Here is a 13,808-nt window from a genome sequence, read left to right as displayed (position 1 = left end):
AAAAAGAATCCTAGGGATAAAAACGATTAAGAAGGATTAGGATATAGCTATTTAATTTATAGCTAGATAGCTAAGTAGAGGGAGTATTAGAATACTCGAGATTATACGAGGCTAGTTAGATTTATAGTTAAGAGAGGGAGAAGGAAGTTAAAAGATTATTTACTTACGGCCTAGTAATAGCTTGTAATTCTTAGCCCTAGGGTATATAAGTAGCTAGTAAGTCTTTTGTTTAAGTAGTAAGCAATTCTATCGGTTTACCGCTTATCTATAATATATATATAGTAGATCTAGATATTGCGCGCTATAGCTCTTAGACGTAGACCTCTAATTTTCTAAGGGAGGATAATAGTATCTCCCTAAGCTAGGGTATACTAGTATAAGGATTGTTAATTAACCGCTTTACTGTCTAGCCTATTATTGTTTTGCCCGCTTTTCGTACGCTAATTACCGCTATTTATCTCGCAATACGGTATAAGAAAAGTGTAATAACGAAGGCCTTAACTATAGGCTTGTTAATATACTAATAAATTGTCGCTATTAAGCTCGCAATATAGTAAAGGAAAGGTATAATATCGGAGGCCTTAAAAAGCTGCTTAACTATAGCTAAGATTGCAGTAGATCTTTCTTATAGTTTGCGTCCGAGTAGAGATATTGGATGTTGCTGCCTTGTAGGCAGGAATGATACTGTGGAATGGGAATAAGTACAACTCGGCATCCACCCTCCCTGATTCCAGGCCTTAAAAACTCATTCAGCCAAGGGGCTTCATCTTCGCGAGCGGCATTTCGTGCTCTGGTGGTCACCGACAACTCCCCAATCTTGATGCGCTGCTCAGAAGGTTTCATTCCAAGCCCTGTCATCCTACCAATGAGGCTTTCTATGAAGTTGTTGAGCTTCCAGTCGCATCTGGGCCAATCTCGAGTCGTCTCCGCCGATATCATGATCATCGCATGGGCAGTGTGTCTTCAAGAATCGCGATGATCTTTGAGAAGGTCTCCTGCTTTTAGGGTGAGTCGTGTGGTTAGGGATATCAGTCTGGCAATATAGAGAACGGCAGAGTCCATTTGCGTGGACCACGTTTAGCTCTTGCTCGAGCTCCGACCCGCTTTGCACCTTGCAGCCATGCATCTTGCGTATTTCATTTTGGCCCAGAAGTCGGTCCCCAGTGATGTCTGCTATCACCCCCATGAGGGATGCTATGCGCGTGTTTTTGAAAGTTTACAGGCTCCTCAACTGAGAGCGAGAGCGTATTGCGCCAGTTACCAGAGATTTGGTGCGAATTGTCGAGAGTTCTGCCTGAAATTGCGGCATCACAGCTCTACCGCTGCAGGGGGCGCAGATCTGCGAGGTCGCATTGCTCAGATGCAAAAGGTGGCTTTGAGCCCTTCTATCCGACGCCTGCCAAAGGAGAATGCAGCGCTGGCGAGATATGCCTGCCCCTCGCAATACCGGTACTCAAAGTCGGCGCCCATGGCAGGATACGAGCAGTCGAGGACCATGCGGTGGTGTCAAGGAGCCTGCGCCAGCTGTCCGACACGCGAATCCGTCGTCTGCAGCGTACGTATCCTCATTTTTGGCTTCGTGACCGTTTTCGCCCTCCTCATCTTTGGCTTGGTAATAGTTCTTATCCTCCTTGTCCGCTTTCGGCTTTCGTCATCGCTAGCGACCCAGTAACATGCGCCAGCGTGGCCCACGCGCGAGTCCGTCGTCTGCATCGTACGCATCCTCATCTTGGGCTTCGTGTTAGCTGTTGCCCTCCCCATCTTGGACTTCGTAACAGCTTCCGCCCTCCTCGTCCGCTTTCGGCTTTCGTCGTGTTGCCGATCGAAGGACCTGCGCCAGCGTGGCCGACTCACAAATCCATCGTCTGCATCGTACGCATCCTCATCTCGGGCTTCACTTCCGTTATCGTGAGCTTTCGTCATCCTCGCGAATCCTTCGTCTTCATCGTATGCATCCTCATCTTGGGCTTAATGAGCTTTCGTCATTATTATGAATCCTTCGTCTTCATCGTATGCATCCTCATCTTGGGCTCCATGAGCTTTCGTTATCATCGTGAATCCTCCGTCTTTCTCGTACGCATCCTCATCTTGGGCTCCATAAGCTTTCGTCATCATCGCGAATCCTTCGTCTTCATCGTGCGCATCTTCATCGTGCGCACCTTCATCGTGCGCACCTTCATCTTGGGCTTCGTGATAGCTTTTGTCCTCCTTGTCCGCTTTCGTACGCAACTCATCTTGGGCTTGGTAATAGCTTTTGCCCTCCTCGTGCGATTTCGTGCCCATCTCATTTTAGGCTTCGTGATAGCGTTGGTCATTCTCGTCCGCTCTCTTGTGCACCTTCATCCTGGGCTTTGTGACGGGTTTCTGTACGCATCCTGATCTCGGGCTTCGGGTTATCTTTTTCGTACGCCTCGTCCGCATCCTTATCTTGGACCTTCGTCGCCCGCATTCGAACGCATGCTCATCTTGGGCTTCGTGATAGCTTTGTCCTCCACGTGCGCTTTCGTATGCATCCCTACTCTGGGCGCCGTGATAGCTTTTGTCATCCTCATCTTGGGCATCGTGACAGCTTTCGTCTTCCTAGTCCGCTTTCGGCTTTCGTCGACAGGCGAATTCGTCGTCTTCATCGTACGCATCCTCACCCTCGGCTTCGTGGTGGCCTTCGTCATCCTCGTTCCCTTTCGGCTTTCGCGTGCTCGATCGATGAGTTGGGCGGAATCTCCTACAGGTCCCTCAAAGTATGTCGCGGCAGACGCGTGCGTCTCGGCTTGGGTCGTACGCATCCACATCTTGGGCTTCGTGGTGGCTTTCGTCCTCTTCATTCGCTTTCGGCTTTCGTCGTGCTGGCGATGGTGAGTTGGGCGGCAGTCTGCTACAGGTTCCTCAAAGTATGTCGCGGCAGAAGCGTGCCTCTCGGCGTGCCTCTCGGCATGCTTCGCATCAACCTTGTCCTGCAAGACAGCGATATTGCGTATCAGCTTCTGGTTGCCCGGGAAATGCGGCTGAGCAAGCTGATACATCTTCAGCGCGCCAACATCCTCGCCTCTGACCTCAAAGCCAATGACCATCGAGTGTGCAGTGTGTATGGAGGACCTCCTGCCCGACGAACTCATTACGTTGTACTGCCATTACGAACTGTGTCGGGAAAGCTCCACCAGATGCCCTGGGAAAACTGCCTGATCCCTTCATCCTTCGCTCGCGGCTGTGTACAGCAACCAGTCAAGTGTAGACGTCTTTGTCATCGTTTCAGTAGAGCGCTCGTGTCAACCTCTTCATCCTTTGGCAGCCAGGTCTCAGGATGAGTTTGAAGGAAAACTCGTGGCTATCGGGAGCAAATCGGCGATTGTGAAGAAAATTTTGCCATCTACGGCGGTGATCGCGATGATGCGAGCAGCCTTGGTGTTTGTGATCAAGCCCAGTCTCGGTCCTCCTGCCCTGTCGAAGAGATTCGAGCTCGAGCTCACTCTATACATCACTCCACGTGTAGTGGCATATTTGTGGCGTAGTCCGACCAAGACCATTCCTCCCGAATGACAATGATGTCCTCACTTATTCAATTGTGGCATTGATTTCGAGAAGGTCGAGGAGCCGTCAATGTAGCGGAAACGTGAAGTGTGGGAAAGAGGATAAAGATCCGAGTGCCGCAGAGTCCCGCATTTCGCAGAGGCAGAATCGAGTATCTTTCAGCGCAGGCTGAAGCGAGATGTCTCGGAGGCCTATGTCGTCTATGTGAGCTTTCCTCGCTGAGCTGCAGCTGGGCGTGGATCGTGTCGAGGAAGTGGGGCCTCATTCGTGACCTCGTCGTCGTCCATATCGACCTGCGGTGCGGCGGCCATGAGACATCGAAGTCGCGCAGTCGAATGTGTATTTTGCGGTGTTGGCAGTGCAGTGACGAGCTGTATAGAGGCCTCGGAGTTGACCATTGATTGACCGAGTGCTGGAGGCTGCACGTTATTCAAGCCGGGATGTTAAGACGTGGAGAGAAGAGCAAGCGTACTTTGAGTCTGAGTCTGGCAACAATGTTTTCGAGCATGGACGACTACGCAGAGGGTGGGTGGGGGTGAACGATAGTCCTGCCGCATATTCTCGATGAGTTGCGCGGGTGAGGAGCAGTGCCTGAGGCAGCCAGCTTCGAGGGATTGTGTGGAGGCGGCGGGCTTCTCAAGCAAGCTGTTTGGCGGAATGCCGCTCCGAATTCTACACAAACCTCAACTCACCATTCTGGCTTGGTTTTTCTACAAACACGAATTCCGCATTCCCGTTGCCGTTGCCATCGCCGTCCTCACACCAGCCGCAATTCACACACATCATGTCGATACGATTATTCATTCGTCCAATCGAGCCCCAAAATGTCCAAGGCTGTTCTCCGCCGCAAGGCAAAGCAATCCCAATCGCCGAGTCAGACAGCGCTCGATAGCGAGGAACCGAGGAGGAGGCTGGAGGCTGTGATCTGGCATGTTCGCAGGCACGCGCAAGCACAGCAAAGTAGACAGGTTGTCTTCGTTGCGCACGCGTCGAACATGAGTCGAACTGCCGGCGATCACCATTGCTGTTGAGAGACTTACGAGCAACGGCGAGTTCACGAGTGCACCAAACCTTGACGTGATGGGTGTTGGGATCGCAGAACAGCGGCGGAGTGCAGACCTCGCGAATGCGAAAGAGGGCTTACTTGACAACAAGGCGGCGAGGACCGCAGTGGGAAAAGCAACAGATCAGCAGTGGAGTGGATACCTCACGGATGCCCAAGGTCGCTTGTTCGGCAAGGAGCGCGATGACACGGTGGACACGGTGGACACGGAGACGGCCGTGGAGCAGACAATGGTTACCGATGATGCGTGTGGAGTGCCGTGGGACGGGAGAGCGCTGAGAAGGAAGACAATCTGGCCAGGCATCAGGCGTGGAATGGACAGTCGCTACCGGTAAGGCGTCTGGAGTGCCGCAAGACAGGAGAACGCCGAGACGAGCGACAATGTGGCCACGCCTCAGCAGACAATTGCTACCGATGCGTCGTCTGCGGCGTCGTGGGACAGGAGAAGGCCGAGAAGGAAGACAACCTGGCTGCGCCTCAAGCGCAGCAGCACAGAGAGCGATATCATTACCAATGTCTCCGGCATTCCTCCCTCACCAGCCAGCAGCGCATCTCCTGCTGTTACGGCGAACTGCGGCCCGATCATCTGCGCGATTGGAACTTGACCATACCATGCCGCTTCGAGAGACTTGGTACCAGCGACAAGAGCTTGCTCAGCATTGAAGGTTGTCCACAGTTCCTCGTCTCGCTCATGATCAGCCGAGCAGCATCAAAATTGAGGCGCGAACGCATGAAGTCGTAGCGGACCTTGGACATATGATTGTGCTGCGCTACCCCAAACCTCAGCCCTGTCCATACATCCTCTTCCTGGCACACAAGGTTAATCGGACTGAGCTGTATCAAGCCTGAGATAACCCATCCCATCATCATCAGTCCTCGACATCTCCATCCTCCTCTACTGTTCTGTCCGCGCCTCCGCGCTCTTGGTCATCAGCCCCACTCCTCTCGCGCGCTTGATGAAAAGATCCGCCAGGTTCTTACATTCTCTTCCTAACATACAAGACTAATCGGACTGAGTTGGATCAATCCCGCGATGATACATTCCATTATCGTCATGTTGCTCCATGCCTCGACATCTCCATCATCCTCTGCTGTTTCATCTGCGCCCGCCATCTCTCTACGCTCTCGATCATCACCTTTCCTCCTGTCACGCTCTCGACTGGTACCTCCCCTCCTCTCCCGCTCCTGACCATCCCCCTCGCCTTCCCTCTTCTCCTCCCTCTCCGGAAAAAGCTCCACAAACTCAACCCCTACCTCCCAATCCCTCATCCACTCCCGAACAATCTCATCAACTGTATCCAAAGTAATCTCGCTTACCCGCAGCTTCTCAGGCACCAAACGATTCTGCATCAAATTGAAAAGATCCTCCACAAACATCATCTTCACCTCATTCCGTGGACAAACAAACAGCGCTGCTAGCACCTCGTCTTGCTTCGAGTCGAAAAGCGATGTGAAAAGCATCTCCATTGCATGCATTGCGAGAATCGAGCGTCTAATGTATTCCATCTCCAACTCCAAGTTCTCTTTGCTTTTCGCTCCTCTGGTTTGTCGACATTTTTCTAGCAGATCTTCGAGATCGGAGAGCACCGTCTTTGAAGATGTTGGTGTTGATGTTGATCCTGTCGTTTTCGTAATGCGACTTTTCTGGGATGAGAAAAATTGAGATCGGATTTGGTGGTGTTTGTACGCGAGAGGATGGGTTTCTGGTTTGGGGATTGGAGGCGCGGATGCGGAGACGGACATTGCGGTGGAGCGAAAGAAAGAGCAAGGAAATTCGGGAGATGCTGAGAGAGCGATTGAACACGGATGGATGCGAGGCAAGGTGGCTTTTGTTCTTGGATGAAAAGGCATGAACTTCCGGGAAACAGATTGCCATGTTTGGAGAGGACTTTCGGATCCGCAAGGGCTTGTTTGAGAGAGCAATTGTCTCATTCTCACTCAGCTGGATAAAGGTGAATCTGAGACATTGAGACCACTGTCCTCCGACGAGGTTCCAGAGCATCGCAGTTCGGAGCTGCATGTCTTGCTCTAATTTCAATTGAGTCAGACTTCCGCTCGACGGTAGTGTTTCGAAATGTCCCACATCTTCTATTCCGCCAGCGAGAATTGAGGCGCTCAGCGAGCGTCGCCACTCAGAAACTAGAGCTGAAAGATCTCAGACGCAACCTATCCAAATGCAGGCCATCAACGGCATTCAAGTTCTGGCGTGAGACTTCGGTGCAAGCGCCCGCAGATCTCAACACTCTGCATGAAGTGTACTCTGGTATCGTGAGGTGGCTTAGCTTCACGCACGGCATGTCTGACATCTGCATACGGGAACTGGGCTGTCCCAGGTGCGTCAAAGCAGGACGGAAGATGTTCGTGTCTGGAACTGCTTCCCTCGGACATTGGTTCCGCAGCATGCATGTCTATCAAAACCAAGGGAATTTGGCCAAGGCTCTCCTTTGCGTGTCTGACTGATTCGTGAGTTTCACAATCCAGTCTCCGCGCGACGTCTTCTCTCTCTTTCAAACATAAAGAAAGAACACACACACACCGCTACAACCTTCGCATACAGCAGCCTGAAGCTCCTATCTCATCCTCACTCAAATCAAATGCCAGTAACCACCCGCGGCCGCTCAACTCGGACAGGCGAGAATCATACCATTTCCATGCCGGCAAAGAAGAAGTCTCGACAAAACAAATCCACTCAACATCAAACCCAGCCATCCACAGACTTTGCTCCTGAAAATCAACAATCAACTCCAACAACCCAAAATTCCACGAAGCAGTCTGTACAAAAGAAGTCCATCAAACTTCAAACCTCAAATCAGCCATCCGCAACCTCCGCTCCTGAGAATCAACACTCGACTCCACCAACAACTCCAAATTCACCGAAGAAGTCTCAACAAAAGAAACCCATTAAAGTTCAAACCCCACCCCATCCACCCTTTGCAGCCAACTCATCTCCTCCCGAAACTCAACAACCACCCCCATCTTCTCAACCTCAACCCCCATCCCCTCCTCCCCCTCCCAAAAATCCCCAATACCAACCTCCCCCTCCCCAAACAAACTCATCATCTCGAAACCCCAACCCCACGATGCTCCCCATCCTCATCTTCACCTTCGCATTCACATTCCTTCTACTGGGTTACGGATGCGGATATTTGTGGTCGGCGCGGATGTCACAAGAAGCGAGAGTCGAGCCGGTGGTTCGGGTGGCTAAGGCAGAGGGGAGGGTTGAGATGGGGGATTGGCCGGTTTGGGATGAGGAGAGGGGAGTGTTGAGGTGGGGATGATGAGAGGGGGTTCGTGAGATGAGGAGAAGAGGGTTGGGTAGAGGTAGAGTAGGAGGGATGGATAGTAATAGGTAGGATGGATAGTGATGTGTAGGATAGATAGTAATAGGTAGGTTGGATGATGATGGGTAGGATGGATAGTAATAGGTGGGATAGATAGTGATAGGTGGGATAGATAGTGATAGGTGGGATAGATAGTAATAGGTGGGATGGATGGTAATAGGTGGGATAGATAGTAATAGGTGGGATAGATAGTAATAGGTGGGACAGATAGTAATAGGTGGGATAGATAGTGATAGGTGGGATAGATAGTAATAGAGCGTAATAGAGTCTAGGAGTTAGCCTTTAGGATGAATAGGAGGGAGGAGTCGAGGTAGGGATAAAGAGGAGGGAATGTATAAGATAAGGAGAGGAGGGAAGAGGCCTAATAGGTAGGATAGATAGTAATAGAGTCTAAGAGTTAGGATAGAATAGGAGATTGGCCGGTATAGGACGGGGAGGTAGGAACATAGGAGATAAAGAAGAGCGAAGAGGTTTAGGGAGAGTATTAATAGTAAGAGTAAAGGGTAATCGAGTTTAGGATATTATACAATAGGAGAGTAACCGGTTTAGGATAAAGAGAATAGGGTGCTATAGTAGAAATCGAGCGCGGAGGAGGTAGAATAAAGGGAAGAGTCTTAATAGTTAGCATAAATAGTAGTAGAGTTTATAATACTATAAATTGAATAATAGTAGGGGAGTTTATAATACTATAAAATAGGGCTTAGGTACTATAACTAGGGGTAGCGGAGTAAAGAGAAAACTGTCGACAGTTAGTATAGTTGCTAATGCAGTCTATAGTATACAATAAGTATTAGGCGCTATATAAGTCTAGAGGAGGCAGAATAAGGAGAAGAGGAGAGGCTTAGGTAGAGTGTTAGAGTAGCTTTTCGATAGGTAGCATAATTGCTAATAGAGTTTATAACATTTATAGAGTTCATAATGTTAATAGGATTTATAACGGTTAATAGAGTTTATAATGTTGATAGAGTTCATTATATGCTATTTGCTATATAAGTGTAGAGTAGGGAGACTAAAGACAAGAGTCTTAGAGCAGCTTCTTGCTAGGTAACACGAATGCTAATAGAGTTCACGAGGTTATATAGCGTCGATCGGCGAGTTTCCGTACCTCGTACGGGCACTCTCCGGTGTTTGTTATCTGCCATTAATAAAAGCCAAGAGATCTGACCTTTGATATTGCTAATGCGGAAGGAGGAAAGGAAGCTCTCGCCTTCGGCGTAGACTTATCGAAGCAGCCTCTCAATAGCCGGCATGAATGTTGATAGAGCTTACGGTGTCGATCGGCGAGTTTCCGCACTAACACAGTAGTAGTGCGGAAGTTCTGTGCCTTCTCCGGTAAACGACAGACGGCAAGTGTGACCTTTGACGTTGGCGGGACGGGAGGAGGAATCAGGCGCCTCTAGCTTGGACTTCTTGAAGCAGCTTCTCGATGGCTAGCACGCGCGTTGATGGAGTTCACGATACCATACAGCGTTGACGGAAGTCATATGCACGGCAGCCTCCGGTGTTTCTCGTCTGCGATGAACGATGGCCAATGAATCTGACCTTTGACGTTGCTTGGGCGGGAAAAGGGAAGTACTGGTCTTCAGCTTAGACTTCTTGAAGCAGCTTCTGGATAGTTGGCATGAATGGTGATGGAGTTTACGATGTCAGGCAGCGTCGACGGAAGTTCTATAGACCCCTCGGTGTTTCTCAAAGATGCCCAAGAAATGGGACCTTTGGCGTGGCTTGGGTACAAGGAGGAAGTGCTCGCCTTCGGCATGGACTTCTTGAAGCAGCTTCCCGATAGTTGGCATGGATGTTGATGGAGTCACGAACGTCATGCAGCGTTGACAGTCACCGCAAGGAAGTACCATGCACTCTCCGGTATTCCTCATCTGCGATGAACGATGACCAAGAAGTGTGACCTTTGACGCAAGGAGGAAGTACTCGCCTTCAGCGTGAACTTCATAAGTCAGTCGACTGCGTAAGAACAAGCACACGTAGCATCTTTGCAATGCCTCTGAGAAAGTATTACTAGGGAACAAATCGTGTGGAAATGTCAGCGGAAGTGCTGACTGCTTCGCGGTGGAGCCTTGGCCCGCGGTTGTGTGCATGTGCATGTCTGCCCGTATCCGCATCCCGACCGCGCATCGATCAAAAAAGCCATAGTCGGGCAATCCGATCGTCCGGCGATGAACAACGAACGCAGCATTTAAGGACTGAGCAACCTTGGTTCTGAAAATCCTGTTAGCAATTCAACACTTCCCAAGAACAAGTTCGTCGACATGGAGTCATCATACGGTTTGGATGACTCTACTGGCGATGGCGATCGCCCAGTTGAGACTAAGTCTGATGGTCAGGCGGAGAATGAAGGAACGGCGCTGCAGGAATTTACACCTGAAAGTCGCAAGAGCTTCGATTCGAATGACTCTTCTGGTGACCGGCCAACGCGGAGTGATTCTGGTAGTCAGGCAGGCGATCAAGATACATGGCTGCAGGAAGGTTCAGCTTCAACACGCAAGGGATTCGATTGGGGTGGCTTTTCTGGCGGCCGACCAGTTCGGACCAAGTCTGCTGATCATGACCAAAAGCAAAACACATCGCCACAGGAACTCACACATGCCCGCAAGAGGTTCGATTATGCCAGGCGTGACTCTTCTGGCGGTCCGCCAGGTCAGACCAAGTTTGGTGACCAGAAGGAGGAAGACACGTTGCAGCAAGAATTCACACAGCCAACTCGCAAGGCTTCGGAGGATTGGCACGACTCTTCTGGCGAGCGACCAGTTCGAACCAGGTCTGATAGTCAGAGCCAGGAATCCGCACCTCCAACTCACCAGAGACTCGATTGGAATGACTTTTCCGGCGGCCGACCAGTTCGGACCAGGTCCCAGAGTCATGACCAGAAGAAGGAAGACACGTTGCAGCAGGAATTCACACAGCCAACTCGCAAGGCTTCGGATTGGCATAACTCATCTGGCGAGCGACCAGTTCGAACCAGGTCTGATAGTCAGGCGCAGGAATCACTTCCAACTCGCAACAGATTCGATTGGAATGGCTTCTGTGGCGGTCGACTAGTTCGGACCAAGTCGGATAGTCAGTTTCATGATGATGATGATACCACGTCGCGGAAGGAATTGACACTTTCAAGGCGCTGGAGTCTCGATTCGAAAGACTGTTCTGGCGATTGTCTGACGCTGATCAAGTCTGGCGACCAGCGCCAGAATGAAGGCACATCGCTGCAGGGACTCGAGTTCGCCAATGCGAAGGACAGTGCCTTGAAAGCCGGCTCCGCTGGAGGTATGATGACACTCGCGCACACATCATCAGATTTCGCCAGCGGTGATATGCCGGTCGAGGAAGACTCGCAGCCGACTACTCATCTCCATTACCTTTTCCACCTCTACCGACACTTCGCATGGCAAGCGCTGGTTGGTGCAAGACAGTGGCTGTCACGGGTGTCACTGCTATCGGCATTGCGGTTGGCGTACCTGATCTGCTTGCTCGTGTCCCAATGGCCTCCGACGGGCCTTGAACGCAGCACGCCAAGCAAGGTTCAGCTCGTTCGTGAGCGAACCTGCGAGCGACCTCCTCTTATCCCTCTTCCACCGCCGCCGCCGCCTCCAAGTGCACCGTTGGACGACTATCTCTTCCATCTTAGCTGGGACACAGACACCACGCGCATCCCCAACGCAACATCCAGCCTCAGCGAAGCGCGCCGCGTCCTCGAGACCAATTGCTCGCCAACAGACCTTCAAGATTTCAGCATGCTCTTGATGGCGCTCGATGACGCTGCGGCGGCGGGTCGCTTGGCGTGGCGGGGTGGCTCCAGCGCCAGTATTGCTCTGGCGAAGCAGTTGAATGGTGTACTAGAGGGAACTTCGGACGCGACGTGCCATACGGGCGTGGTGGCTGCTTTGGGCTGGATTCAGCTGTCGGAGGCGTGCGAGGTGGATCGAGTGCTGCGGCCAGCGACCAGAGCAGCCATGTGCGGGGGATGGATTACAGAAGACGGGGATGTGGGTGTGTAGGGAGGGAGAGAAGTCCGGTGGGCGGTAGGCGGCAATGGGTGTGTCGAAGATAATGCGCGGCATTGCTCACCGAGTCTGACTTTCAAGATTGTGCCAAAGTGCAAGGAGTGCGAGTACGAGTCCGAACTCGGATACGAGGGGCGTGGGGTATGCTCTCTTTATCGCTTGCGTATATACGAAATTTCAAAACTTCCACTTCGGCAATTGCTAAGTAAAAGTACAAATTTAGGTAGTCTCTCCTTTAAGACAAACCTTTCCTCTATTAATATAATATAATAGTCGATAAGAATTAAAGCTAAGCTAATCGGAGTTTTAGATACGCGCGGTAATAAAAGCTATATACTAAAAACGCTAAGCTTTTCTCTAGTATAGCTTATCCTTTTATAGCCCTTACGAATACGCTAAGTAATCGACTTTAGCTAATACCTTACTTAGTATAACTCTTTTTACGTTTCCTTCGAATTTCCCTTTCGTTAGGGGTTTAGTAAGGAAGTCCGCGAGTTAGTCCTTTATCGGAATATACTTTATATCGACTAGCTTGTCTACGACGAGTTCCTATACGTAGTATACTACTACGTCGATATATTTCGTTCTAGAATAGAATTCTAGATTTCGTACTAAAGCGATAGCCGCCTTACTATCCCCGTAGGCAGGTATAGGTTCTTTATAGTCGTCTTCTATAAGGTATACGACTTGCTCGAGGAAATTCTGGATATAAATAGCGTCTTTTACGGCGAAGGATAGCGCTAAGTATTCGGCTTCTATAGTACTAGTCGTTACGGACCTTTATAGCTTAGTAGACTAAGATATAGGTCCTCCGGCTAGTAGGGATATATATCCTATCGTTTACTTCCTAGTTAAGTCCTCCGCGTAACCCGAATCGGTATAAATAACCGGTAGACGAGTAACTAAAGTACTCGTATCGTTTTCGTTCTTCGGGATAGGACTATACTTTATATAGTAGTCCCGAGTATTTCCTAGGTATCTAAGGCCGTAGATACCTCCGTTATAATGTCTCCTAGCCGGATTTACCGAGGATTAGCTTAGTCTTTACGTTAGAAAAGATATATCCGGCCTAGTAGCTCGTACGGTATAATTTAGTTTCCCGGTTAGTAGTTATTATTCCCGGATATCTACTACCTCCTCGTCCTTTATAATAGATAGTAGATTCGCGTATCCGTTTGCCGGAGTCGATACTCGGAAGGTTCCGTCTAGATCTAAGCCCTCTTCTCTAAGCGTATTTTTAATATAGTACCTTTAATCTAGTAGTATAGACCCGTCGGCCTCTCTCTCGATTCGTATATACTACGCCTAGTATAAAGTTAGCGGGACCTACATTTTTTATTTAAACCCCTTTATAAGCCCGTCCTTTAGCGGTTTAACCTCCGCTTCTATCTTTACTAGTATAATAAGATCGTCGACGTATAACGCGACTATTATCGTATAATCGCTATTAACGGAGACTAATTAATCCGCGGGTATAGCGTAGAGGTCGTATTCTTCGAAGAAAGCCGTAATAGTCCTATTCTAAACTCGTCTAGATTGTTTTAGTACTAGTACTCCCTTTAAGAGTTTAAGTACCTTATTAGTTCCGGGAATATCTAGGCCTTCTAAGACACCTAGGAAGACTTCCTCCGTTAGTTCTCTAAGTAGAAAGGCACTTACTCTATTTATTTAGAATATAGTAAGTCCTTTACTAGCGGTAATAGCTAGGAGAAGGCGTAGGCTTTCGAGACGTATTACTATAAAGAACGTCTTAAAGTAATCGATTCCCTAGCGTTACGTAAAGCCCTTTCCTACTAATCTCGCCTTAAATTTGTCGATTTATACGTTTAGTAGTATTCTTACTTTAAAACCCTATTTCGGAGTATT

At 49.7% G+C, this 13,808-nt stretch overlaps 2 protein-coding genes across 2 annotated transcripts; both read left to right on the top strand.

The window, feature by feature from the left end:
- Positions 1–2,457: 2,457 nt before the first annotated feature.
- Positions 2,458–8,086, top strand: MYCFIDRAFT_180165 (uncharacterized protein; the record flags this gene model as incomplete). Its single annotated transcript, XM_007934100.1, is given in 31 exon segments — positions 2,458–2,852; positions 2,879–3,204; positions 3,230–3,481; positions 3,507–3,559; positions 3,601–3,614; positions 3,648–3,705; positions 3,735–3,823; positions 3,849–3,888; positions 3,936–4,060; positions 4,095–4,361; positions 4,400–4,485; positions 4,526–4,835; positions 4,862–5,263; positions 5,293–5,407; positions 5,439–5,561; positions 5,606–5,982; positions 6,027–6,038; positions 6,071–6,131; positions 6,171–6,218; positions 6,253–6,294; positions 6,324–6,410; positions 6,457–6,540; positions 6,560–6,608; positions 6,636–7,038; positions 7,070–7,256; positions 7,294–7,736; positions 7,767–7,848; positions 7,873–7,903; positions 7,938–7,949; positions 7,999–8,032; positions 8,065–8,086. 31 exon segments carry the CDS (start codon positions 2,458–2,460, stop codon positions 8,084–8,086), a joined length of 4,629 nt encoding a protein of 1,542 aa, XP_007932291.1.
- A 2,107-nt stretch (positions 8,087–10,193) lies between these two features.
- Positions 10,194–11,936, top strand: MYCFIDRAFT_84280 (uncharacterized protein; the record flags this gene model as incomplete). Its single annotated transcript, XM_007934099.1, has 1 exon — positions 10,194–11,936. The coding sequence occupies one exon, from the start codon at positions 10,194–10,196 to the stop codon at positions 11,934–11,936; it is 1,743 nt and encodes a 580-aa protein (XP_007932290.1).
- Positions 11,937–13,808: the final 1,872 nt, after the last annotated feature.

This window comes from Pseudocercospora fijiensis (assembly GCF_000340215.1).
Source record: "Pseudocercospora fijiensis CIRAD86 unplaced genomic scaffold MYCFIscaffold_14, whole genome shotgun sequence".
Lineage (NCBI taxonomy): Eukaryota > Fungi > Ascomycota > Dothideomycetes > Mycosphaerellales > Mycosphaerellaceae > Pseudocercospora > Pseudocercospora fijiensis.
The sequence above is the reverse complement of the archived record's forward strand: the minus strand, read 5'-3'. Positions and strand labels throughout refer to the sequence as shown.